Here is a 27,075-nt window from a genome sequence, read left to right as displayed (position 1 = left end):
TAGACGGACTCATCCATCTCATTAATCTGCTTTAGCCTCATATTTGTAGCTTCGCTTCAACTCAGATTTAGTTTCTTTAGTGCCCATAATACCTTGTGCTCTATCTCCATAAGCAAATGTCATGACTTTCCAAATACTAACTAATATGGTGACATACCAATGGATGTTTTGAAAGTTTCCCAATATGCCCATAGTGTATCATCAAGCTTCCTTGACCAGTTCGTTCTATTTATATTCACAGACTTAGCCAAAATCTCTTTGATCTCTATGTTGGACATTTTAACCTGCCCACTCAACTGAGGATGATATAGAGTAGCTACCTTATGGTGCTTTACACCATACTTGGAAAATAGAGTGCAAAATATCTTATTAAAGAAATGGAACCCCCTCATTACTGATAATTTCCCTTGGAGTGCCAAACCTAGAGAATATGTGCTTTTTCAAAAACCTTGCTACACTCTTGCTTTTATTATCTAACAAGGCCAAAGCTTCCACCCACTTGGAGATGTAGTCGACTCCAACCAGGATATACTTCATTCCATATGAGATCACGAATGGTCCTATGAAACTAATACCCTAGACATCAAACATCTTAAGCACCATGATTGGATTCATAGGAAACTCTTGGAGTCTTGATATGGCACCTTGCCTTTGGAACTTATCCCAACTATTTGCCAGATCATATGAATCTCTATAGATAGTGGGCCAATAATATCTACATTGAAGCACCTTTTGAGCTGTTTGGGCTCCACTATAATGTCCGCCCACTGGTGAAAAGGGACAGGCCTCAAGAATAGTTAGCATTTCTGCTTCCGGTACACATCGCCTGATCAGATTGTCAGCACACATTCTAAACAAGTACGGCTCATCCCAGAAATACCTATTCACATCATGTAAGAACTTGTTTCTCTAATGGAATGTTGGGTCCTCAGGCGTCATGTCACTAACTAAATAATTGGCAAAGTCAGCATACCAAGGAATAAGATTAAGAGTAACGGCTAACACCTTCTCATCTAGGAATGAATCATCAATCTCAAGCTCATCCCCATCTTTCTTTTCATCTTCTAGCCTAGACAAGTGATATGCTACTAATTTTAATAACCTTTTCTATCCTTGACTTCAAAGTCAAGTTCTTGTAGAAAAATAACCCATCTGATCAACCTTGGTTTTGCGTCCTTATTTTCCTATAAGTATCTCAGAGCTACATAGTGAGTGTGCAGTATCACTTTTGTACCCAGAAGGTACACTCTCAGTTTCTCAAATGCATACACAACTGCTAGCAAATCTTGTTTAGTGATAGTGTAGTTCTTCTAGGCTATATTGAGTATTGTTCTTGCATAGCAGATGGGGTGGAAGATCTTGTCACACTTTTTCCCTAGAACAACCCCCAAAGTGACACCACTTGAATCACACATAATCTTGAACAGTGTAGACTAGTCAAGAGCAATGATCACTAGCGCTAAAATCAATTTTGCCTTCAAACACTCAAATTCCTGCCTACATGCCTCATCAATATAGAACTTCACCTCCTTCTCCAACAACTTACACAATGGATATGCAATGGACAACTCCTTTATGAATCTCTTATAGAACCTAGCATGGCCCAAGAAGCTGTGGATACCATTTCCCTATATATGAGGGGGCAGCTTCTCAATCTTCTCAACCTTCACTTTATCCACCTCCAAGCCTTTTTCTGAAATTTTGTGCCCTAGCAAGATACCTTTTTTGACCATGATGTGGCACTTTTCTTAATTCAGAACTAGGTTGGCCTCTTCACATCTCTGCAATGCCCTACCAAGATTTAACAAACAATCATCAAAAGTATCACCTACATAAACAACTCATCCTTGAATACCTCCAAAGTGTCTTCCACCATATTTGAGAATATTGACATCATACACCTCTAGAATGTGGCGGGCGCATTACATAGTCTAAAAGGCATATGCTTGAATGCAAATGTGCCATATGGACATGTAAATATGGTTTTATCTTGATCCTCTGGTTCTAAAGAAAATTGATTTCAATCGGAGTACACATCTAAGAAATAGTACAACCTCTACCTGCCAGCCTGTCTAGAATCTGATCTATGAAAAGCATTAGGAAATAGTCTTTCAAGGTCTATTTGTTGAGCTTCCTATAGTCCATGCAGACTCACCATCTTGTGACCGTCCAGAGTGGAACTAGCTCAATTTTTTCATTTGTAACAAGTATCATACCACCCTTCTTGGGGACATACTACAACGGACTAACCCAACTGTTGTCTGAAATTGGGTACACAACATCTGCATCAAGCCACTTTATTATCTCCTTCTTCACTACCTCTTGTATAGGTGGGTTTAATCTACACTGATACTAAATTCTAGGAATGCAATCCTTCTCTAATTGGATCTTATGAGTGAAAATTCTAGGCGATATGCCAATGATGTCAGCAATGGTCCAACCAATTTTTTTCTTGTACCTTTTCAAGATCTCGACAAGCACTCGAACCTGCTTTTATTCAATTCTACAACAACAATCATATGTAAGGTGTTATTTTCACCCAAGAATACATACCTTAGATTATATGGCATAGGTAAGGTGTTATTTTCACCCAAGAACACAAACCTTAGATTACATGGTGGCTCTTTCAATTCAATTATAGGCAGCTCCTCAATGGACGGTATGGCGGGAAGAGTCTGTCAATTCTTCAATTCAAGATCTAGGTTATTATGAGCATAAGGGTGTGATCCCAATCCCTAAATAGATTTTATAGACTCATTAAACTCCTCTAAGCAATCACCCTCAAAGTTTATGCTCACGGCAACCAATGTATCGACGGTGAACCGCTTCTTAATAGATGCCTCGATAACTGCTTCTTTAGCTGCACCGATCACAGACATCACAGTCATACCTCTAGGCTACTTTATGGATTTACACACGTTGAATTTTACCTCCTCTTTGTTAAGATTGAAGGTAAGCTCACCGCTTTCCATGTCTCCCAATGCTCTGCCCATGGCCAAAAATGGTCTTCCCATGATTATGGGGACTTCAAAGTCCACCTTGCAGTCTAGGATGACAAAATCATCAGGGAATATAAACCCGTCAACTCTCACTAGCACATCACATAAGATCCCTATGGGTTTCTTCACTGACCTATCATTCATCAACAACCTCATTGTTATTGATTTAAGGGCTCATATGCCCAACTGTTTATAGATCGCAAGTGGTATCAGGTTGATAATAGCTCCTAAATTGCATAGAGCCCTGACAAAATTGAATGCACTAATAGTGCATAGGATAGTAAATGCTCCTAGTTCCTCTTTATTTTCAACCAACAACCTTGTGGAAATAGTACTACATTGGTGTAGATTGTCAATGAGCTCGAAGGTGACTGTCCTCTTTTTAGTTACCAGGCATTTTCTCCAATGCATCTACCAATGGAATGTTCACAGATAGATCTTTCAATATGGCAATGAATTTTAAGAACTTCCCATCCTCAAGATTCTTTTTCAATTTATGTGGAAATGGAGGAGGTGGTTTGCGAATTAGTTGCAGTGGTTGTGCTACCTCTTCTTTGACTGTTTGTTTACCTTTTCACTTCTCCATCATCTTTGGTTCTACCATTGTCTCCTCAACCTCGTCATCATCATCAACTAGAATTGCATCACATGAATCACTCATTTCCTTCTCGTCAACATTGAATGCAACATCATTATCCTATTTAATACCTGCAGGTGATGGTCCCTGAATCATCTTACCACTTCTAGTTTTCATTTCCATATATTACCCGTCTTTCTTTAGGTTTTGTACAGTATCATTGGAAGTATGTCATTCTTTTTTTGCTTCAGTGCTACTGATAACTGACCCATTTGCTTCCTTCTCAAAATCTATCTCTGGTTTGTCATACCTGTTTGAACCCCAAACTGCATTCACCTTCTCAGCACCTTCGGATAGCAAATGCTTAGTCAGTAAATCTATATGGGTTTTAATGTGAGACATATCTTGATCATGCCCCTCTTCTCTCCTTTTTTGCTCAATCGACATCTCGAATAATAGCCTAGGCCTCCAACTATAGAATCTCTAGTATGCCAAGTTTTACTAGTTTTTAAAACCTAATCCAAGATTGTTGACGCTTTCGTGAAGGTTTTGGACATGAAGGATCCACCACAAGCTTGATTAACTACCCACTTAGTCATAAAGTTGCACGATCTATAGAATAGCTCCATCAAGTGCTCATCAGTGAGATTATGATTTGGGCACATTTTCAGCTTCCGACTAAATCTGTTCCATGAGTCAGGTAGAGCTTCATAAGGGAGCTTCTTGTGTGCATTAAGCTCATCCTTGATCTGCAACTTGAAGGTGGAAAAAATTACTCCAGAAATTCTTTCTTCAACTCTCTCCAATTTTTGATTGATTCATGCGGGAGCTCATTCAGACAATTGATTGCCTCCCCATACAGATACAATGGAAATAATCACAAGCAAATTGCTATTTGGTTAACCCTAGGGATGTTACAAGTTTTGCATGTAGCAATGAGTTCATCAATTGTTGATGAGCCTCATCTCCAGCTGCTCCTTTAAACAATCATTTCAAGTTCAAGAGTTGAAGCATAGTGCTACTGATAGTGAACTTCACGCCTGGTGGTAGTGGAGGAAGAACTATCGCCCTAGTAGAACCAACTCTATCCATGTATGGATCATCATCCTCTAAAGCAAAATCAATGGTCCTATGTTGCGCTATACCTTTTGCACTGGTGGATGATTATAAGACCCTAAAAACTTGGAAAGTCCTAAACCAAGAATTAAAGGAGGAATTCTTAGAAGTTGCCGAAAAATGGCACTAGAAGCTGACCACAGAAGCCTTCACGGACCATGTAAGCACCACGGACCGTGGTGTGCAACTGTGGTGGAGATTTAGAGGCTCAGTCTGCATAGGACAGACAATGATGAAGGAACACGGACTGTGATGAGTATGAAGGGCTGGAAGCCCTCCGTGGTGAGACCTCCCCAAAGTCCTCAGGAATTTTCCTAAAGGCAGGGTCCACGGACAACCCTCATGGGCCGTGGTGTATTTTAGAGACCATCAAAGTGTCCGTGAAGAAACTTCAGAGACTACCCTACAAGTCCCTTTTCTGAATTTCTCTAAGTCCCTTATCACGGGACCCCACTACGAATCGTGGTGAGCACAATGGACCGTGAAGGGTCCCCGTGAAGTCTCTTCCGGCCAGATCTTTAAAGGGATATTTTGTTCTTTTCCTGCATTTTAACCCAATATGGTGTTTTTTTGAGGGAAAAAATCACCAATATAAAGACCCTTACCCTTCAAAGCCCTTATTTGTTTCACTCTAACTTCTCCAACACAAATCCTTTATTTTCAAGTTCTTCCAAGGGCTTCAAGTCAAGGCTAAGGTTTCTAAATTCAAGGCATTCGAGTCTCTTTTCTTCCTCAAGTGTTCTTAGGGATTTTGTTTCCCTCAAGGTATGTGGGTTTTCATCCATTGAGCCCAAATATTTTCTAAACCTAGTATTTCAATTCAAAATGATGAAATCTTATAGGCTTTTACATGATGACTTTAAATACATAGATTATGTTCCAGGAACGACACTCATGTATTATCTAGCTTATGTTATATTTAGACATTTAAACTAAGTTTGGTAATTTTAACTTAATCTTGAGGGTGAGCTAGGGTCATGTGTTAGCCCCCGCTAAGTCTTAATGTAGAAGGTATTGTTGGACATAGTAAAGGATGTTATGTTGTCTTTGACTCTTATTAATGTGAATCCCCTTAGTCCCTATATCCCTTATGTTTCTGCTTGATTTTTTTATCATTAATAATGAAATCCTTAATGAATGTTAAGAGGCTTGGGTGAGGTACCTCCGGGTGTCTCATTTATCGTGTCACGTCTAGGATCTAGGCTTGGGTCATGATAATGATGCTGGAGTGGATCTCCCACATTATTTTCCTCATCCCCAAGATTGTAATTATTACCCCGATTACCTTCGGCTTGAGCTTCCACAAGTTCTTTCAACCTTTGCGCTTCGCATTCTTGTGCAATCATTTTTCTTGTTGACTTCTGTAGCTCAGGATCGTAAAAGAGTAGTGGTTCACCCTTATTTTGGGTATTAAGCATGCACTAACCTATACCCTGTATGAACAAAAACAAGAAACAAAAATAAAATTAGGAAATAAGACTACAAAGTGAAATAAATACTAATAGAATATTTCAAAGCCTTATTCCCTGACAACGGAGCCAAAATTTGATACGCCCAAACTTACACTTCAATTAAGAAGTATAAAGAAGTCACTGTCAAATATAGAACCTAATTAGTTTGGGGATCTAACCCACCGGGAATGCGGAGGAAATAAGTCTACTAGCACTTAACCTCAGTTGTAGTTAATATTTCTAGATAATAAACATGCATAACGTAAAAGGGGAAATTTGTTGTTTTATTAAGTAAATGTTCTGAGTAACAGAATAAACCAGACTTAAGGATGTAAGCAATATGAGATGGTAACTAGGATTGTGTTCCCCATGACATATAAATCAGTAGTTGTTAGGTATTGGTGATATCGTATCAGTGTATCGCAAGCAAAATCTAGCAAGTTAGGTACATTTAAATACCTTCCGTGCCTATTAAAAGTATTTCACTCATCACCTATCGGTCTCAAAGTGTATTACCAACTAACCATTGCTTTTGATCTTAGAAAATTATCCCCTTCCGATCTCGGGTTCTTAGACGAAGATTTTGACATTGAATATTTATTGTAGTTTTGTTTTCCTATTCACTACCCCTCTTCTAAGAAAGTAATAAATACAAGAATGTTTTAACGCGTACAGTTGTTAAAAGAAAAAAAAGATAAAGAAAACTACAATGCAATGCTAGACACTTAATGACAATCACCTATATGTTTTCCTACTTCATTATTGTTTCATGATTCCCACAACCCTAGTTATAGGGTTTAGCTATTCAAAATCACAAGAAATGAATCAAGAATCAATATAGAATTCATAAAATAATACTCACGTTTATAGAAAAGTAAACCTCGAATCATAAGATGAAGAATGAATCAAGAACAAACAAAAGATTAGATTGCACGTTTGGATCTTTGAAAAGTAATCAAAGTATGTCTCACAATGTTCACAAATAATAATAAATGCATAACACTCAAAATACAATAAATTTGGGTATTTATAGAAGTACAAAACCTACTTCTAAATCAACTAGGAAAACTTCAGTCGGTAGAGTTCACGCCAAGGCAACATAGACCATATTGGCCTTCATGTCTCGTGGTCATGCCCCGTGGTGTTTGAATTGGATCCACCACTATGTGGGCCTTTCCTTCTTCACGAGCAATCACCATGTCTCATAGTCTAGACTACGCCCAGTATTGCAGTCCGTGGTACTTCAGTTAGACAAATTCCATTTTCCATCAGCAGATCCTTCACGAGTCTTGGTCATGACCCGTGGTGGACTCTACGTCCCGTAAAGGTTCTCTTGGATTTCCACTTGTATTCAATTTCATCAACACTACACCAACCACCAGGGCCCATATAAGACACCACAGTCTATGGTGGCACTCGTAGTCTCTAGTTCTCAACAACACCGCCTCAACTCCTTAAAAATCATCCAAACTCATGCGTGACTTAGTTTTATGAAAAAAAACACATAATATCTACAAAAATATGATTGAAACACACATTAATCCACTATTTTGAGCATTGAGAGTGTCGTAAATACGCAACATATCAACGGGCATGCTGAAGACTAACTGAAATTGTCTAAATAAAGGACCACAGATCCCATCACTAGGCATAGAGAGGACCACGAAATGTGGAGCTTGACCTTGAAGGAGCATAGGACCACACATTTTTGGAGCCAAGTTAAACACCACTGAGTGTGAACTGCAGTACGACCCATGAAGGGTCATCGTGAACATGTGCCGACTTAAGTATTCCTAGTTGGTTTTAGGATTGGGTTTAGTACTTCTATAAATACCCAAACTCATTTTATTTTAAGGGTTACACACTTTTACTTAATTTGAATTATTGTGAACATTATGAGAACATAAATTTGAGTACTTTTCGTGCAACCTAATAGTTTGTTCGTTCTTGATTTGTTCTTTGTTCTTGTGATTCAAGGTTTACTTTTGCATAAACGTAAGTATTTTCTTATGAATTCTATATTGATTATTGATTCATTCATTTCGAACATGAGTAGCTAAAACCCATAACTAGGATTGTGGGAACTATGACAACATAACGAAGTAGGCAAATGTATAGGTGATTGTTGTTCAGTGTTTAGCATTGCATTGTAGTTTTCTTTATTTTGTTTTCATTTTAACAAGTGCACGCATTAAAAATCAAATGTATTTACTACTTGATTAGGAGAGGGGTTGTGATTCTGAAAAGAAAACTGCAACTGAGATTCAAGGTTCAAAACCTTCATCTAAGAACTTGAGCCCGGGAGGGGATAGTTTTCTGAGGTCAAAAGCAATGGTTAGCTGGTAATACGCTCTTAGACTAGGAGGTGATGAGTGAAATTCATCTATTAGGACCGATAGGTGTTTAAATATACATAAATTTCTAGATTTTTCATGCGACACATTGATACAATAGCACTAATACATATGACTACTGAATTACATATCTTGGGGAACACAGCCCTATCTACTTTATCGTATTATTTACAAGCTTAAGTTTGTTTCACTCTGTTACTGCAAATATTTACTTATTAAAAAACAAAACCCCCCTATTTACTTTATGCATTTTTACTGTCCAAAAATATTGAATACAATTGAGTTTAATTGCTAGTAGACTTAATTTCTCTGCATTCCTTGTGGGTTCGACCCCAACCTAATTGGGTTTTATATTTGACAGCGACCATTTTATACTTAATTGAAGTGTAAGTTTGGGCGAATCACCTATCTATGACCTATAGGCCATGTTCGTAGGTACTGATTTTGAAAGCTCTGTTCTAGTGGCCTCTGGTAAAACGGACATAACTTTTTACTCCGAACTCCAGATGAGACAAACTTGATGGAGTTAGAAAGAAAACTCATAGAATTTGATCTGATAGGTGATAGTTCACCTAATTCATTATAATATATATGATCATTTGAAGTTGATTATTTCATGAACTAATGCATAAAACCTAGTTGTAGGAAGATTTTGAACTCGATTAAGTACTAGAGGTCTCTTATGACCTTAAATCACTTCCAATACACTTCTCACACATAGAAATGAACCTTAAAACCTAAGGAAAATTTAAGAATCACCCGGTAGACCTTATACGTATATGAAGAATAGTTTGGGTCTTAGCTTACAAAATATTTGGAGGTGTAACAACCTCCTTGAGCTTATCAGTAAAAATAGATCTTCCCTCACCCGAAAATCTTATAAAATCAGCATTTTTCATTGATATACACGGGCCACAAAAGTATAAACCAACAGGTTCAAGTAAATATATCCTTAAGACACAAGACCTCAAAATATTGTGTAATTCCCTCCAAAATCCCAAGTTTCCCTCAAGTAAAAATAGCAACCCGCTCCCTCGAGACTCAAAATTAGAAATCATAATAAATGAGTATCTCATTTATGCCTTTTTTTTAATTTCTAGTTCAAAACATATCAAATATCAATGTCGTGCACATGAATGCATACCAACCACAATCATCTTATTCACAAATCAACTATAGCACACAACCAACCAAGTAGTAACTCGGCACTATATAGACATACTAACCTAGAACTCTAATGTCACAACCCAATCCTAGGACCTAGATGTGACATGGTGAATGAAGAACCCAAAAGTACCTCAAACAAGCCTCTTAGCATTTTTTTAGCCTTTCATAGGTAATGACAATAAATAAACAAGCAGAAATCATAATAGTAAATCTTCAACTTACATATTTCCAACAATATCTCTAACTTTTAGATTTAACGGGGCTAAGACAAGTCCCTAGCTCACCCTCAATCATAATAAAAATAAATGTCATAGTAAGTGTCTAAAGATGTCAACATATCATAAGCTAGAAAGATAAAGGAGTATTGTTCCCGGAACATGGGAACTCACCAAAAGTAGCCTTCAAATAAAATATCAACTAGCCACGTGGAGGAGAATGAGGAGGAGCATCAGTCCCTACATGGTGATATCATGTAGGCAAAAGAGTATGCGTTAGTACTTTGAATGTACTAAGTATGTAGGCATGCATGAACATTAAGAAAATATTAAAATATTTATGTAATATGAAATATAATGCAATGCATGCATAATCAATCATATAGATATCCTTTAAAACATTCATTTTATGGGAAAATGACCATAATCCACATTTAAGACCATGTGAGCTATTACATGGAATTTAACATAACCCCCTACGTTGGCCGGGGAGACTACTTGTCGGGTAGAACTTCGTCAACTTTATTCATTTCCTTAACTTTAACTTTAAGGGCTATTTGTGGATCTATTAGCCTAAGCCTACAGGGATCCTATGTTGGCACATGGTTAATGAGACAAGGGGTTGCTACTAGGATTCTCTTACCGAATCCCACCCCAATGCCACATTCGGTGCTAAGTCAATCCCACGGAATAGTTTAATACTTCAAAATATTCATAGCATATAGCTTAAAAATTCAAAACATCATATTCGGTGGAATAGCTCATTAAAACATTTGGTTATTCAAATATGCAAGAATTGTCCTTATTGCATAAAGAATTCATTATTCATATCATTTCATCATTCTTTTATTGCATAAGACTCCCTTTTTATCATAGATATTGCTTTCATAAATATTCATTTGGAGTCAAAGCTACTTCATTGAAAATATAGTAAAACTAGGTGGGTTCAAATCACTTTAACTTTCAAACATGTATGTAACTGAAATTATGCATAAATACTTTGAAATCCATTAATTAAAAATTATGCTTTAAACAACTCACCATGAATTTCAAGAACCTTTAAAGAGATGAATAGATAAATTACTTGCAAACTTTCAATGCATACATATAAAATTATTTTGCGTCAAAATAGATCAATAATCATTAGTTTAACCATAATTCATGCTATTGAGTAGAAATAAGAATTACCCATAAAAACATCTTATTTGAAATTAAGAGATTTAGTTGAAAGATTTTTGGACTACATGGGTGGAAGAACCCATGGATAAACACCCACATAACTTAGATTAAAGCTTAAAGAAAATAAATATAATTTATCATATAATATAAATACTTTAGGCATGAGAGTGGAATGAATACTCTCATTGAAGTCTTACATACCTAGATTCTGAAGCGTTACTCAGAATAGAAAGACTTAATAAACACTCTTGAATCCCAGAATTTTCTCCTCGCCGAAGCATTTTGTGTACTACCCGGAGTATATGAATCACCGGAATAGTATTTATATACTACTAAGAAATTAAACTATATTTTGAGAATGAGTAAAGGAGTGTATAGAGAGAAGAGTTGCTTGAGAAAGCTTGATGAATAAAATGATGAAATAAAGTGGGTATTTATAGGTGTGAAGGAGAGACCTAACAATAATTAAAATAATTATAAAAAAAATAAAATTTAATGGAAGATTGTGATGTCATGGGTGAAGTCAAATGGAGGACTATTGATGTCATAGGTGATGTTAAATGGATCTAGATCTTTCCATGGTTGGTGAGATGAACCTTCTTTTAACGGAATACCCTTTTTCGGAGCTGTATTTGAAAAAAATAACTTACTCATTAGGATTTGGTGTCTTCATATGAATTGTTGATCTAGAAATCTACTTTTATGTCATTTAAGAATCAACCGATTTAGAATATCCTACAGTGAGATGTGATTTTTATTCTACAAACACTCCATTTCGTCATAGCACCATGTCTTGCAATAATTAATTTATTTGACCAACTTAACCTCCGAAACTTAAAATGTGATCTTCAAAAAAGTTATAGGTATTGATGTTTAGGTTATTCAAAAATTTAAATCACCTAAGTTGAACCATACTATTAAAAATTATCCCCAAAATACAGAAGCGATATCATTTTTATCGAGATTTTAAAACATCATATACAACGTTTTTAGGAGGTGTTACATCTAATCGGTCCAAGCTCAAGGCCAAAGGTCCACAAACATGATAATGGAGCGTAAAATCTCAAAAAAAAACCCAAAATGGCATATATTCATACAAAACCAATCCAACATGCATAAATCTATGTTAAACCATCTAGAGGCATTCTAAGGATCCTATAATGGCCTCCAACACTAAGGCTCATCCAAAGATGAGGCTTTTATGGCTAAAATACAAATCTAGTTACCCAAAAGTGGCCAAAATATTGTTTAAGGATCATACAAACCTAAAACCTTATTCTAAGTCTTCTAAATTATCGATGAAAGTCAAAATATATAGAACTATCCGAGCAAAGTCAAAAAAAAGGAAAATCGTAACGTACCTCAAGACAGAAACCGCACTCAAATCTCTACTCGAGAGTTTATCTTCCAAGTTGTCTTCGAATAGTGCCACACTATCAAATTAGTGATAAGAATGTCAACACGAGCAAAACGATACCCAATTTGCTACAAAAAAAATTGAACCCAAAAATTTAGTTAAGATAGGATTGTGGGACTCGCGCACGAAACCACAAAATTGACTCTATCATAATTAAGGTTCCAACCAACTCAAGGAACTTGTGCCCCCAAAACAGGCACAATCCGATACTAAAGAGCTCAAATCAGTCCCACCATAATTAAGCTTAAGAATGATCAAAAATAAATTTTAAGAGAAGAAATTGAGTGAACTTCCAAGAAAATGGAAGATAAATGACCCATAATACGCATCTAAGTTAACCACCAATAATTTCCCAGAAACCCAACTGATTTCCCCCAAGAAATGAGCTCTCAAATTGCCTCAAGAAGATGGTCTGAAGGGAAAATACAAGTTGAAAATGGGACTGATATATAACTGCAAGTCATTTGTCCTCGACGAACACGGGACCTAGTTCGCCAACCCGAATGTCAAACTTGACTGGGTCAAGGTGACCCTACTCCGCGAATGTAGGATCTAATCTACGAACGCAAAGGTCAAGTTGACTAACCCTCCTCCGCAAATACGGAGCCAAGCCCGCGAATGCAGTGGTCTAATTCATAGACCTTCGCGAACACGACTCAGGGCCGGCAAATGTAGTGTAAAGTGCATGATGCACCGGCAAAGGCTGCATCAGCTGCAATGTGAAGTTATGAAAATGTCCCGACTAGGGCTCGAAATTCATTCGAAAGCCTTTAAAATGGAAACGAAGTATGCTAACCCATCAAAAATGACATTTTAGACACAACATAATTGACAAAACCACAAACAGAGAAACTCTCAATAAAATGTTGATCCACATCAACACTTTCGCAAAGAAATCAAAACATCAAAATGCAAAATATCACAAAATCATTCAGATCACCTTGGGATCTGAACCAAAGGTCGTTCTAAATCAAACTCATCATTCCATAGCTAACCTCGCTGACAAAAATCTCATTCATGCACGTTTACCAATCATATTGACCAAAGTTAAACCTTAGCCAAACTTTCAAAACCTTCTCACCTAATGACTCAAACTTACACTGAAGGCCTCGGAATCCGAACCAACCATGTTACTAGCCAAAAATGGACTTTATGGAGCAGATGGAACTGGCAAAATTTTTAATCGAAATCAGATTTTTTGGATGTTGATCAAAGTCAACTCTTTCAACTTAAAAGCTTCGAAAAAGGGAAGAACTCACTCAAATCTCTTTCGAGCACCGCGGGAAGCATGCCACCTGTCCAAACACAACACACACACTGTACATAAGCTATGAGAAAGGTCGAAACAGTAAACCACACAGAAGCAAGCAAATGACCACGAAGATAATTACAGTTTGTTCTTTGCTACATTATAAAATTTGTACATGATTAGTTTTATGTTGGTTATAGCTATTTATCCCATATTATTTTGAATTCATAAAATATGATGCATGTGGATAAGTACATACAATTGTTAACATAAATCTTTGTGAATCTTCGGACTTCTTTCTTGAGTATGGCTTTCAGATTTTGCTTACTCCCAAACCATATATAAGAGTCTCCAACAAACTTGTACATTCTTGAATTTTTGATTCCTTTCTATTTTAATTTTCATGCACAATTAAATGTACAATATCATGTCTTTCCTGTAAATTTTCAAATGGTATCTTGCAAAAAAAAAATGTTGGAAAAGAGAGGAAAGCAAGCAAACAAAAACAGGAAAAAAACTACGAAAATGAAAAATTGAAGAAATTGCTACTGTACTAAAGCATTCTTGGGAAATGAAAATCATTTCCAACTTTTATATAGTTCTTCTTTGTGGTTTTTGGGCTTCCTTTCCATATATCTAATAATTATAAATTAGTCTATATTTTAAGTATTATTTAATACAATTCTTTAAAGTCTACAGATCTTTTTGTATTAATGAATATAAGTTGGCTAAACTAATGATTAACGGAGAAATAAGTTTCAGTTATATGAAAGATGAAATGCAGAAAGTTTGATATTATAAATAGTAGTTATATATCTTTAGCTGGCAATGGTAAGAAGATGAAAATGTTGTGTAAATAAATTCTATAATTCACCATTAATATGATCCCACTTCTCACCTAACCACGTTCTTTATTGCAAATTAGATATTTAATTAGATTTTGATTTACTATTTTAAAATATTAATATTTAATTAAAATTTAATTACACTTTAGTTTACTACCGGAGAAAAAATGTAATCTTACTTTGAAGTTGAAAGCTTCTCACTTATAACATAATATGATGTGACACATACATGAATATATTTTTATCCTAATTAAAATTTTCTTCCGATATAATTCTTATATCGAACTCAGTATGTATATTCGACCCAACTGACCAAAATCCTATTTCCTAACTTGCATGATGATTTAGAGAAACTATTGCAGAATTGCGTTTAGTCAAATACGTGATTTGTTGTTAAGAAGTTGAACAACAAAAGGCTCTAGAGATTCCATTTATAGTGTGCAACACAACTTTGAATCAATAGAAGCCAAACATATGTCATAAGGCTTGATAACCTGCTAACGGGTACTCATTATTAACAACGAAAATTTAAGTTATTAATGTTACTTTTTTAAAAAAAAATTAAAATTTGGAGCAGCTGCTCCATTTTATTTATCTCAATAATTACAAATAAAGCCCAAAAGAGTCTGAAAGTTATAAATGTTACTTGATTGCTCTTTGGGATATTTTTTAGTTTCAGGGGAATCTTTATTGATCATCAAAAAGTTCGTGACTACACTTTATTGTACAAAAATTGACACTTCAAAAGAGAAAAAAGGCATTCCCTGAATCATCTCTTTGTAGTCGATCTACCCCTATTATGCTGACAATTTAAGAAAAAAGTGGATAAATGTTGCAATTAATAATAAGGAAAAAGGTATTACGAAATGGTTTTATCGAGTTAGTTGGGTTGGGTAGAATAATATGTTGGGAGAAAATTTTAGTTGGAATAAGAATATATCCACATAGACACTATATAAGCTAATAAGGATGGAGACATGGAAGTTATCAATCCAAAAATAAATATGTGCCCAAATTTAATATGACGATGAATAAATATAATTTTTTTCTAAGACTACAAAAATAAATATGACCCTTTCCATATTTTTTTTTTAATTTCTCACGAGAACTCTTTGTCAGACTCTCAACTCTTTTTATTTCTCTTTCTTTGAGGTTGACCCACTTCATTATTTAATTCCCACTCCCCTCGCCTCCCCTCCTCCTTCCTTTTATAGATAATTATTTAAAAGTACAATTGACCCAAATTTAGCAACTAATCTATTGATATATGTCTTTTCTCTATCTTCCCTTCACACCCAAGCAGTCTTTCTTGGCCCTTCCTTTTGAAAAAAATTACTTATTAAATCATCTATTTATCTCCATTATTAGAGTTGTCATGAAGTACTATTGACATTTTGTTGAAAGTCATAAGCACTCATTGTTGAAGCCATATGAAATCATTGTTGAATTTCGAAACTTTAAACTATAAAAAATTAAATTTTTGCAAATAAGTTCGGGTTCGAGTGGTTGAACAACAAATGACCGATTACATATTGGAGAATCTAAATAGAAAATTTTTAATGATTTGATGTATTTTTTGAGGTGTTTTGGATGAATGTGATGCTTGGATTCAAACAAGAAGAGGAAGTCTGTTTAGGTTTAATATCGTATATAGGTGCTGAAATACCTCTTATAATTTTTGTATAATATTGTATATTGAGTGTATAATATTGCATATCATGTTTTAAATATTTTTGTAAAAAATTAAATATGAAAGTTTTGTATATTATTATATATAGGATATATAATATTGTATACCCGATGATGTTTTGGGCTAAAAATTTATAATGTAAATTTTGGGCTTTATTTTTACAATCTATGTTAGGTAATTATATATTTTTGGAATTTTTTTTCCCTATTTTTTTGTTAAAGATCAAATAATTCTCAACTTAATTTGAGTTATTGGATTCTTTTAAAATGAATTATTTCTCTGAAACTTATCTGACCATCTCGAGAATAATGTCACATATCTCTCCAAGTCATAAATCACATACAAAAACTACAAAAAGGGTTAAAATTAAAAAAAATAGATAAAATTCACAAAACAATTAGAAGGTCATTACATAGATAAATTTAACAAATCTTTATGAAAAAATAAATATAAAACTAAAAAGATGAGTATATTTCTTTTGGTTTTTGTCCGGTTTTTCTTGTTTAATACCAAACTAAACTAAATATGATTGAGCATTTCAAATTTATCAAAAAATAAACTAAACCAAATCCAAATTATTTTTAATTTCAATTTGACTGGATTTATCATTTATGTATTCGTTGGATTTTATGAATTCGTTCGGAGAAGCAATTTCAAAAGTAGTGTAGTTGAATATAATCCCGCGAGTTTCCAACCTTTGAAGAATACCAAACCTTAGCCTCCTTCCATAATCCATGTCCATCTCTATCCTTTTCCTTCTTCCCCAAACCTCCCAACACCCTCTTTCTTTCATCTGCAACTCCTCAATATCTTCTCAAGCAAAGAATCATAATTCTGCAATGTTTCTTCAATATAAATCCCTACCTCATCAATACTACAACTTCAACAACTGTACATTTAATTTTGTTCTCATCTTAAAATCGTTTCCCTAATAATCTATTTCCTCAGACTATGGCTTCAGAACAAGCACCGGCTGTTGATCTTTCGAAATACAAGAAAAGGGTGGTGTTGAAAACTTTACTAGGACACAGTGATGGTGGGGTGGGGTTAATTGGTCAGAGGGTTGTAATTGGAGGGTGGGTTAAGTCCTCCAGGGAGATCAGGATACAATCTGCAACGCCACCTCCAGTACCGGCACACGTGGTGAGCCCAAAAGATGTTACCTGTTCTGAGGTTCTTCAATCACGGATTCCATTACTCAGGTCCTTTATGAAGGTCTTTGGGGCAGGAGAATATCGTGTACGTGAAAAAATTAATGTTGTTTTTCAAACGATGCCACAACCCTCAGTGTCTATATTGCAAGTTAGTGATGGTTCTTGTGTCGCCAGTCTTCAGGTACATTATATGATATGATATGATTTTTATTCGTTTGTCGAAATGTCTCTTTTTAGAATATCAGATATAACACGTTTTGTTGGTTTATGATCAATCTTTCAGGTTCTTGTGGACTCGGCACTAGCGACTCCATGCCAAGTTATGCCTACTGGGACATGTGTATTAATTGAAGGTATGTTGCAGCAGCCATCAGTGCAGGGGAAACACGTTGTTGAGCTCCAAGCAGAGAAAATCCTACATCTTGGTTTGGTAGATCAATCTAATTATCCATTATCTAAGAAGCGATTGCCTCTGGAATTCTTAAGAGATTGCTCCCACTTTCGTCCTCGGACAACCACGGTGATACTTTCTCCATTACATTTTACTGCCTTTTTCCTCTCTTGTCTTGAATTGATAGCTACTTTAGGAGTTTTGTGCACTTGATAAAATTGGATGGTAGTTCATACTTTCTTGTAGAGATAGGTACATAACTTATTTTAAGTCTTTTAATTATGGATCTTGAAATTGGAGTGCTATATGGTGTCTCAAAATAAAAAAAATTGAACTTCTTTAATCAGTTCATTGTAAGTTCTTTGATGAGCGTTTACAACCTCTTTATCTGGATTCTCTTCATTTTGCAGGTGGCATCCGTCATGCGAATTCATAATGCCCTTACTTGGGCAACTCATGGTTTCTTCCAAGATCAAGGGTTCCTTCACGTTCAAGTACCCATACTTACAAGCACTGATTCTGAAGGTTTTAGCGAGAAATTTCTTGTTACAACTCTTCTTAACAAGGGCAAAAAGTATGACCAAATTAGTTCCACTGAAAATGCTGGAGTCAGTGTTGAAGCCATCCAGTCTTCTATCAAAGAAAAATCTAAGAAAGTTGAAGAACTTAGCAGAACCGATAGCAATAAGGAAGCTCTAGTTGCTGCACAACAGGACTTGAAGAAAACGCAGGAGCTAGTTTCACAGTTAGAAACTAGGCAAAATGCAAACTCTGGAGTCACAATTGAAACAAGCAAATTTGACTTCTCTAAAGATTTCTTTGGACGCCAGACTTGTCTAACCGTTTCTGGTCGTCTTCATCTGGAGAGTCAAGCATGTGGTCTTGGAAATGTGTACTCATTTGGCCCCAGATTTCAAGCAGAGAAATCAGGGTCCAAAAAGTCATTAGCTGAGACATGGATGGTAGATGTTGAGATGACCTTCTCAGAGTTAGAGGTATTTCTTCTAGTGTCCAATTGCAGAGGGATATTTCCCATGTTTCTATTGTTCATCACTAAGGTTTCTACTTTTGCCATAACTCCTTGGCCACTTTCAGGATGCCATGGAATGTGCGAACGACTTTTTGAAGTTTGTATGCAAAAGGATTTCGGAGGGTTGCATGGAGGATCTACAATTTGTCTTGAAACGGATAGACAAAAAGGTTATGGAGCGCCTTCAGTTAACCCTATCAAGTACATTTGAAAGGATTTCCTATGCCGAAGCCATAGAAGTTCTGAGACAGGTAATAAATTTTGCCACAATTTTTTGAACACGTGGCTAAACTTTTTAAGATGGGTATCTCACACTTGTATAATGGCATGAGAACAGGTTGCTGGAAAGAGATTTCAGGGTAAGATAGAATTTGGAGTTTTATTGACGGAAGAACATGAAAGGTATGTGTTAATAGCTTTCCTGAGTAAGTTTGATAGAGAGAAAACTTGCTCATTAATTTTTTATCTCTTGGTTGCAGTTATTTGGTTGATGAGATATATAAAAAGCCAGTAATTATATACAACCATCCAAAAGGATTTGAGCCATTTTATGTCCGTTTGAATGATGATGGGATGACTGTTGCAACATTTAATGTGGTCTTACCAAAGGTAATATCGGACCATTTCATTAGGAATTTCAGTCCTTTGCAGAGTAGAGGCTGTGTACTTGAAGTTAATTACCAAGTCATGTGAAAATAATCCTAATAACAATCTGAATTGTTAATCAAGCTAAAGCCAAGTTTGTTTGCAGGTAGGAACTGTGATTAAGGGAAGCCAAAGTGAAGAACACTTCAATGTGTTGAGCTCAAGGTAACAAACTTTGTTTACTTTGAAGTTCAGATGTATTGTTTTACCCCTTCATAGATATCCAGACATTTTTTCTTTCATTACTTGAGCATCGGGTCTCATGGCAATCAATATTTTCCTAAGTCGTTTAATGTTCTTTGTTATCAGGATGAAAGAATTGGGCTTGCAAAAACAGCAGTACGAATGGTATCTAGATCTCCGCAGTCATGGCTCTGTCAAAACCTCCGGTTTCAGCCTAATGCTTGAACCTTTGGTGCTTTATGCAACTGGACTGAATGATGTCAAAGATGTTGTCCCTTTCCCTAGAAGTTTCGGCAGAGCTAATAACTAAATCCTTACGTAAAGGATAGGCCACTAAATCATTCAAAAGCTTGCTACTTGAATATATCAATTTGTAACACATATCACGTACATACCAGTATAGCTTTTCTCTGAGCAGACAAAACACTTGTGGAACTGTCTGCACTGAGTTTGCTCATACAGTTGTAATTATTGGAAATGATACAATGAAAACACAGACTAGTAAAAGACATTAAAAGTTCTTAATACATAAAGTACTACACACAAATTACCAATTTTTAGGTTTGGCCATTTTAAATGTGTAGTAGTCCATTGATACATGGGCTAATTTCTCTTTCGGATCTAAGGGAAAGAAAAATGGATAGAGTTCATAACGAACATAGCAACTGCTATACAGGACTCGACATCCTTTCCTGTTTAAGCAAGTAGTGGGGAAATTGCCAACTGCTATGGCCATGCACTGGGCAGAGTCTAACTCTGGTATGTCCCTTGTGCATTGCATCAAGGCATATAATGTGAGAAAAGGTGATAGTTCACTTTTGCCTTTCCCGAGCCCTTGGTTCTTTGGCACAATAGCCTCTGCAATTATTTGATTCTTGAGTTGCGCTAGCTTTTTATTGAAGAAGTCAGGATTAGATACAAAGTCGATGTTCCAGTAGAATATACCAGGAATTGTTTCAACTTGTCCCAAGAAATTCTTAGCTTGGTACCTCAAGAAGCAAAAATCGTACCAAATTCTGGCATCAGTCTGGTCTGGACATCTTTTCTGGATCTCCTTCGCTGCATCACGGATGCAACTTAAGCAGTCATTGCTACTAATATCTCCTCTGCATTGGTACAGGCCTTATACTTTGTCCTTAGCATCACCATACGAGGTAGTACTGAAGCTATCTTTAGCAGAAGCTGATACTAATTCAGCCAACACCTTTCAAATATATGCTGATGTTTTAGTGCTATTGGATTTGGTTGCATCAACGCAATAGTTGCCCAGAAGATTGACAGACACTGCAGTGCAAATGCAGTAGACAAGTACGAGAAGAAAATTAGTTTAAGAAAGCCATGGCTTCTCTTTCATTTCTCCCAAGAGAGTAGCAGCTTTTTTATACAAGTTGGTAAACTGGAGAAATTAGTTGACTTGGTTGAACCATAATTGCCTCCTAATTGATGAAGTTGGTTATATTCAACAATAGATTCTTTTGCTGAAGTCGCCTTAAATCCGCGTACGAGGACAATGTTGCATGTTAGTGACCGTATACTTTGTTTGGATGGTTGTTACGTATTGTTTCATAATATATCGTATTATGTTGTATTGTGTTATATTTTATCGTATCGTATTGTTTTAATGAATACAGTGTTTGGATAGATTATATCGTTCGCCGTCGTTATATAATGTCACACATTCATGATTTGAATGATAAAACTTACGAAAAAAATAGGATATGGGGTAAATTTACCTTGAAAGTTAAGATAAAAGATGAAATATAATTATTAAATAATAAATAAAAACAAAATGAGAAAAAAAATATTAAGAATGATGCGAACATACCAAATCGATCGTTACATAAATTAAATTTTTTTATCGTTATCTAATAATAAATTTAAATGATACGATATAATAAAATTTAAGTTACAATCAAAATAATAGTGAATGGTGTTTGGCTTGTTCGCTGTTGCTAAATGATGGTCAAAAAAAGAGGCAAGTTGGTTGGCTAATAGTGAATGGTGTTTGGCTTGTTCGCTGTTGCTAAATGATGGTCAAAAAAAGAGGCAAGTTGGTTGGCATGCATATTATGGACCTCATTGGTCATGAATACTTGTCAAAAGGTCTAAAGGAATCACAGAGGGACCGCTGCCCACTTCCAAGCCACCGAGAAGATATTTTCCACATTATAAAGTTTTTTTCTTCGAAATCCTAGCCTACTTTACTCAATTATTGCATTATATCAAGTTAACCAAGCACAATATAGTAGTATCTTCTATTTAAGGTGTGTTTGGTATAAGTTTTAAAATTTTTATATGTTTGGTTGATTAAAATATTTGAAAAATAATTTTTTTAGAAAAATAAATTTCTTAAAATTAAGAAAATGACTTTCTTAATGAAAGCAGGAAAAACATGCATTTCTAAGGAAATCATTTTTGTGGAAAATATTTTCCTTCATATCAAACACACCCTATCATTGAATAACATGCATTATGCTCATATTATTCGAATTCTTTGAATTGTTAGAGTTCACAATGGACATAGCAACTACTTAACGGTGAAATGCAGTCATTTTGCTCCAATATGTTTAAAGCACTGAATTTTGAGATTTTAGCGTACCCTTTAATTTATCAACCTTTTGTTGAGGGTCGACCGACTATAAGGCCACTAAAGGCGGTGGCTTGAGCCTCATTTTTTTTGAGGCTCCGTATCTCACAAACAACCCATCATTCAATTCAACAACCTTAATAAAAAAATTAGCTATTCATAGTTACAAAAAGGTAAAACATAAATATGGAATGCATAAAACTTATGTAGAATTAAAGTTCTAAGGAATTTCTTATTTGAATCCATAACATGTGGTAACATAAAAATGGAACAAGACAAATCCAAAACCTTACATTTGCTACTAGTTTCACATGAATATTCTTAATAAAAACCTAACGAAACTATTTATAGACATTTAAAATTGAGCCTAACTTAATTGGGAAAGGTCCCCTGCGCTGCATATGATAAACTGTTCAACTATTCTACTGTCCGTGAATTCCTCTTCATCAGTTGTCATCATCAAAGTCAACTTTTTCTGTGCTGATCCCACTGATGCATCTTGATAACACACAACTATACCTTCCAATTAAAGTATAGGTTGTTGTGTTAAAAAATAATACCCAACTTTATGAGTAGAGGATCGAACCACAAGAATTGGCAGAAAGGATTACACTCTATTTTAAACATAACAAGCACGATGTAATCCAAAATAAGAATGTAAAATTGAGGGGATTTGGAAAACACGAGATTTGATTCAAATACAAGTATAAATATCAGGATATCAACACAAAAGAGTTTCAACAAGTTGGAGATAATTAGGGGTGTGCGCAATATTGATGGGGTTTCAACCCAATAGGCAGTGATTAATCAATTCCAAATCACTCAACACATGGATAACATTTGGTCTATGCTATATTCAATATTCTCTCGAACTAATGAATATGTATATGTTGTGTTCTTTCGAACCCCAAACCATGCAAACAAAACACCAAACATTATTTGAGTGGGTTAGACTATCTCTAGCTCTACCCTTAAATGAGAAATCAATCAGATTAGGCTATCTCTAACTCTTATCCAATGACCAATTTCTCAAATCCTCACTAATGAAGTCTTACCCAACCTTCCTTATCTTTCTCAAGTCAAAATAGACTTAGAGAATTTAACCAATGTTTACAACCATTTGTATAAAACTTGAAGAAAACACTAGATTCATGCATAACAACTTATTTTAGAACTATTTAATCACTACCCATTAAGGTTTACACCTACATCATGCACACACAGTTAACTAGAGATTTAGCTACTCATAACTAAAAGAAGGATATACCAACAAAGGAATGCTCCCTTCCATTCATAATTAGTATCCAAATTCAGATCCAAGCTAGGAGAAGTACAATTTTTGTTTTCTTCTTCAACAAGGAAGAGATTTTACAATGTCTATTTTCTGCTCTCTACTTTGCAATAATGGTAAAAGTATTCTAGAATATCCCTAATTGGGAATAAAATGATAGTACACAATTACACATATCCCAATAATATCTTGAGAACATTCCAAAGGAAGCATTTTTAGCATCACATATGAGATTGCCCATGAACTTCTGTATATCACTTGCACTACATCAACAGAACGTCGATGCAGAAAAGTCTAGCGCCGATTGTGACGTTGCTTCAATGTTCTCCATTTTAATGGTGCTTGCATTTTAACCGGCAAAGCACGGATGTAAAACTATCAAGTGCATGTACTTTATACAGTATCTTACCTTCTAGCTGGTGTTGAGCCAGTGGAACACCTGTTACCTCCTGTTGAACGCCAGTTTCTTGGCGGTGTGTTCAGTCATTTTTTCTTTCAAATTCTTCAATATTTATTTTCCATGACATGTCTGCACACAAGAGAACAAAGGCTTAAAATCCCCATTATTAGCATTAAAACGTAACAATAATTCATGAATAAGAGCATAATAAGTTGGTAAAATACCAACTCATCAAACCCCATACTTGAACTATTGCTTGTCCTCAAGTAAGGAATTCATAAAGCATAAGATTAACACTCAGTCACACACAATATAGAATATGAACAACTACGCACTAAGACTCAAAACTTGTAAAAATAAAAGGCTCAAAATAAAAGACTTTATATACAAACACAACTCATAATTGATTCCCCCAACATCATACGACAAAGGTTATCTTCCGTTGAAATCATTCTCATTTGTAATCAACTTTTCAAGCAAAATTCAGGGACAATATTTCTTTCAGAAGCAACTTCAAGAATCTCAAATCAATGGCATCAACCTTCAAATTTTGCCGAAGAATTCACTTGAATTTATCGCATTCATGCATGTCAATTGAAATAATCATCTAACCATTCACTTGAAGGATGTAATGTCACTCACATAAGAGAGAATTCCACTAACAATCATCAATATTATATTAAGGGATTATAGATAATGCAAATACACTCACTCTCACAAAGGGATTCAAACATGTATACATCGAATCATATGCTTGCTCGGTATGTAAAATACAACTAATATACATTGGCAAAGTTCGGAATTACAAATAATTTGCGGGACAAACGTACGCTAGAGCAAAGGGTAGGATATCATTTGGTCAAAGTGTCTTAGAAACCTCCCTAATGCTATCATATCTCACATTGAGAATACTGCTCATATCATTGACTAGTTTTCACCCTATTTCTCCCATTCATGAAATCAATCATTCATTTAAACTCCCCTTTTCTTTTCACATTAGGCATATGCACAACACGAGCTAGCACTAAGCTTTTATTTTTCTTCTCTTTGCTCCTTCATTCACGATTTCACTAAGCAATTTTCAATGGACACTTATGATTTTCTAAACACTTTTAGCTCATTCTTCTTTTGTTTTTTGATGCACACACCCCCAAACTTAGGCTTTTACCTACATCACTTCTCAATCATTTCTTCTTACCCCTAACTTAGGCTTTTAGCATACAATTTCATTATTAGCAATTAGGGAGATGAGGGTGCCAACGTAATGTATTCTAAAAGGTCAAGGTATGCAACATGGTAATCAAAAAAAATTAGTTAAGGATCAATGGAATTGACTAAGATCAATATTAAGAAAAACAAATGTGGGTAAAGTGACTAGTTGAAGTGGCCTAGGTTCATCTTCCAATCCAAGCCATATACATAATTTTGCCTTGGATCACATTTTGGAAAATTTTCTAGAAAATATGCATATGCAAGAAGTATTCAAAACCTCACCTCACAAGGAATCACAAACCAATAAGGTCTCAAGTTAGTCTCAAAATTAATTAAATCAGGTGACTTTTGAAAAACTACAATGGGGTAATCAACACCCGCTTGTAAATTATAAAGCCAAATAAAAAATGTATGAGCCATGACAAGAGATTGCTTTAAATTAAATTTTCCCTCATTTTTCAAAATAATTTTCCAAATAAAATTTTTGGTGGTCCTTCTACGAGTAGTATGACAAAAAATTCAAACTCAAACTAAATCTTGACATTTTTCCTTACAAAAGTTGTCTCTCAATCTATCATATGGAAATGTCAATCCAATTCGATTCACAAAATAAGTTTCAAAAAAAAAATGCTCCTTGGAAAAGAAGCGTAATATGAAGAAAACCCATGGAGTTTATAAGACTATATAGTATCCAAAGAAGATATTATAGCACGCAACCCCCAAACTTAGATTAATTCATGCCCTCATATTGCATAATATATTCGGGCTCAAGACAATTTTGAACAAGTATAACTAGTTATGGTGCACTAGCGCTTAACCGACGCTTTATAGGTGGAAACCGATTGCCGTCTCCTTAATGCAGGCATGAGAAACAGGTGGTATAAGCTACAATTTTCACCCACTTATCGATGTTGTAGGGGTGTTAAGCAGAATTGAAATGGATCTATACAAATTAGATGTTGATGATGTTGTAAGGAATTTTCATTAATACACTTTAGTGATCTGGTTACAAGCCGATGTTGCATCTGTGTTGCATGGATATTCACCGATGGTTTGCAAGTGTAATGTATAATCTGCAACATTTTGATGTCGTTAGAGCTGAAATATGGTGGGCATCAACATTGAGATTGCGATGAACAGTTGTGCACCAGCGGGATGTAGGTGGAATGCATGTAGGAAATAATTTTTGCACTTTAAGCACAACATTCTGGTCATGCATCTGTGCTCAATCGGAGCTGAGCAGTTTTGCAACAACATTTTAATGGTCTGGCGCTGATACAATATTTTTCTTACCAGTTTATTGTTTAGCACATGTGATGGACTAGCGTTGAATGGTTTAAGACCAACATTTTTTCTGTTTGACGTAGATAGTTATGATCCATCTAATAATTTTTTACTTGAAATCTCTTCACATCACTAAAACAAATCAAAAATAACAAGAAGTGAAGTAAAAAAGAATGTAAATACTTGAGTTGCCTCCCATGAAGCATTTAATTTAATATAGAGGTACGATGATGGCCCTCCACATTTAAGGTTTATCAAGATAGAGTACCCTATTCATGGTAACCTTATTGGGTAATTCCAAATTGCTAACTCTTTTCCATTCACTTTAAATAGATGTTCAACCTTCCCTTCAAGATCAGTGAACCCATATGAAAAGATTTGGGATACTTTGAATGGTTCAAACAACTTGGATTTTAAGCTTTTTTGGGAATAGACAGAGTCTTGTGTTAAATAGCAACATCCAATTGCTGGGAGGAAATTCTCTTTTCTATATTTGTGATCATGAAAATGGCTTTATATGGGTCTTATAGATGGCAGTACTCTCATAAGCCTGCAATATAAACTCATCAATTTTATTAAGATTATTAATACGAGCATGAGCGACATTTGCCCAATTCAAATTTCTACTCTTTAAGGCCC

The 27,075-nt window shown here is 35.3% G+C and overlaps 2 protein-coding genes across 2 annotated transcripts; one reads left to right on the top strand and one right to left on the bottom strand.

Annotated features, from left to right (window-relative positions):
- Positions 1–16,911: 16,911 nt before the first annotated feature.
- Positions 16,912–20,179, top strand: LOC129882605 (asparagine--tRNA ligase, cytoplasmic 2). The gene is made up of 8 exons (XM_055956986.1): positions 16,912–17,594; positions 17,697–17,933; positions 18,215–18,799; positions 18,900–19,085; positions 19,172–19,236; positions 19,314–19,443; positions 19,586–19,644; positions 19,789–20,179. The coding sequence occupies exons 1-8, from the start codon at positions 17,211–17,213 to the stop codon at positions 19,970–19,972; spliced, it is 1,830 nt and encodes a 609-aa protein (XP_055812961.1). The 5' UTR covers positions 16,912–17,210; the 3' UTR covers positions 19,973–20,179.
- Positions 20,001–20,986, bottom strand: LOC129883573 (cysteine-rich repeat secretory protein 55; the record flags this gene model as incomplete). The annotated part of the gene is given in 1 exon segment (XM_055958207.1): positions 20,001–20,986. A coding segment is annotated over 1 exon segment (777 nt), but the record flags the coding sequence as incomplete, so codon positions are not given.
- Positions 20,987–27,075: the final 6,089 nt, after the last annotated feature.

This window comes from Solanum dulcamara, chromosome 3, assembly GCF_947179165.1.
Source record: "Solanum dulcamara chromosome 3, daSolDulc1.2, whole genome shotgun sequence".
NCBI classification, from domain to species: domain Eukaryota; kingdom Viridiplantae; phylum Streptophyta; class Magnoliopsida; order Solanales; family Solanaceae; genus Solanum; species Solanum dulcamara.
The sequence above is the reverse complement of the archived record's forward strand: the minus strand, read 5'-3'. Positions and strand labels throughout refer to the sequence as shown.

What these genes read in the sequence shown, in the direction of transcription:
- LOC129882605 (XM_055956986.1), top strand. Translation starts at nt 17,211, where the DNA reads ATGGCTTCAGAACAAGCACCGGCTGTTGATCTTTCGAAATACAAGAAA. An exon ending in TTCGTCCTCGGACAACCACG is followed by an intron (nt 17,934 to 18,214) that starts GTGATACTTTCT and finishes TTCATTTTGCAG; the next exon opens with GTGGCATCCGTCATGCGAAT. An exon ending in TTGACGGAAGAACATGAAAG is followed by an intron (nt 19,237 to 19,313) that starts GTATGTGTTAAT and finishes TCTTGGTTGCAG; the next exon opens with TTATTTGGTTGATGAGATAT.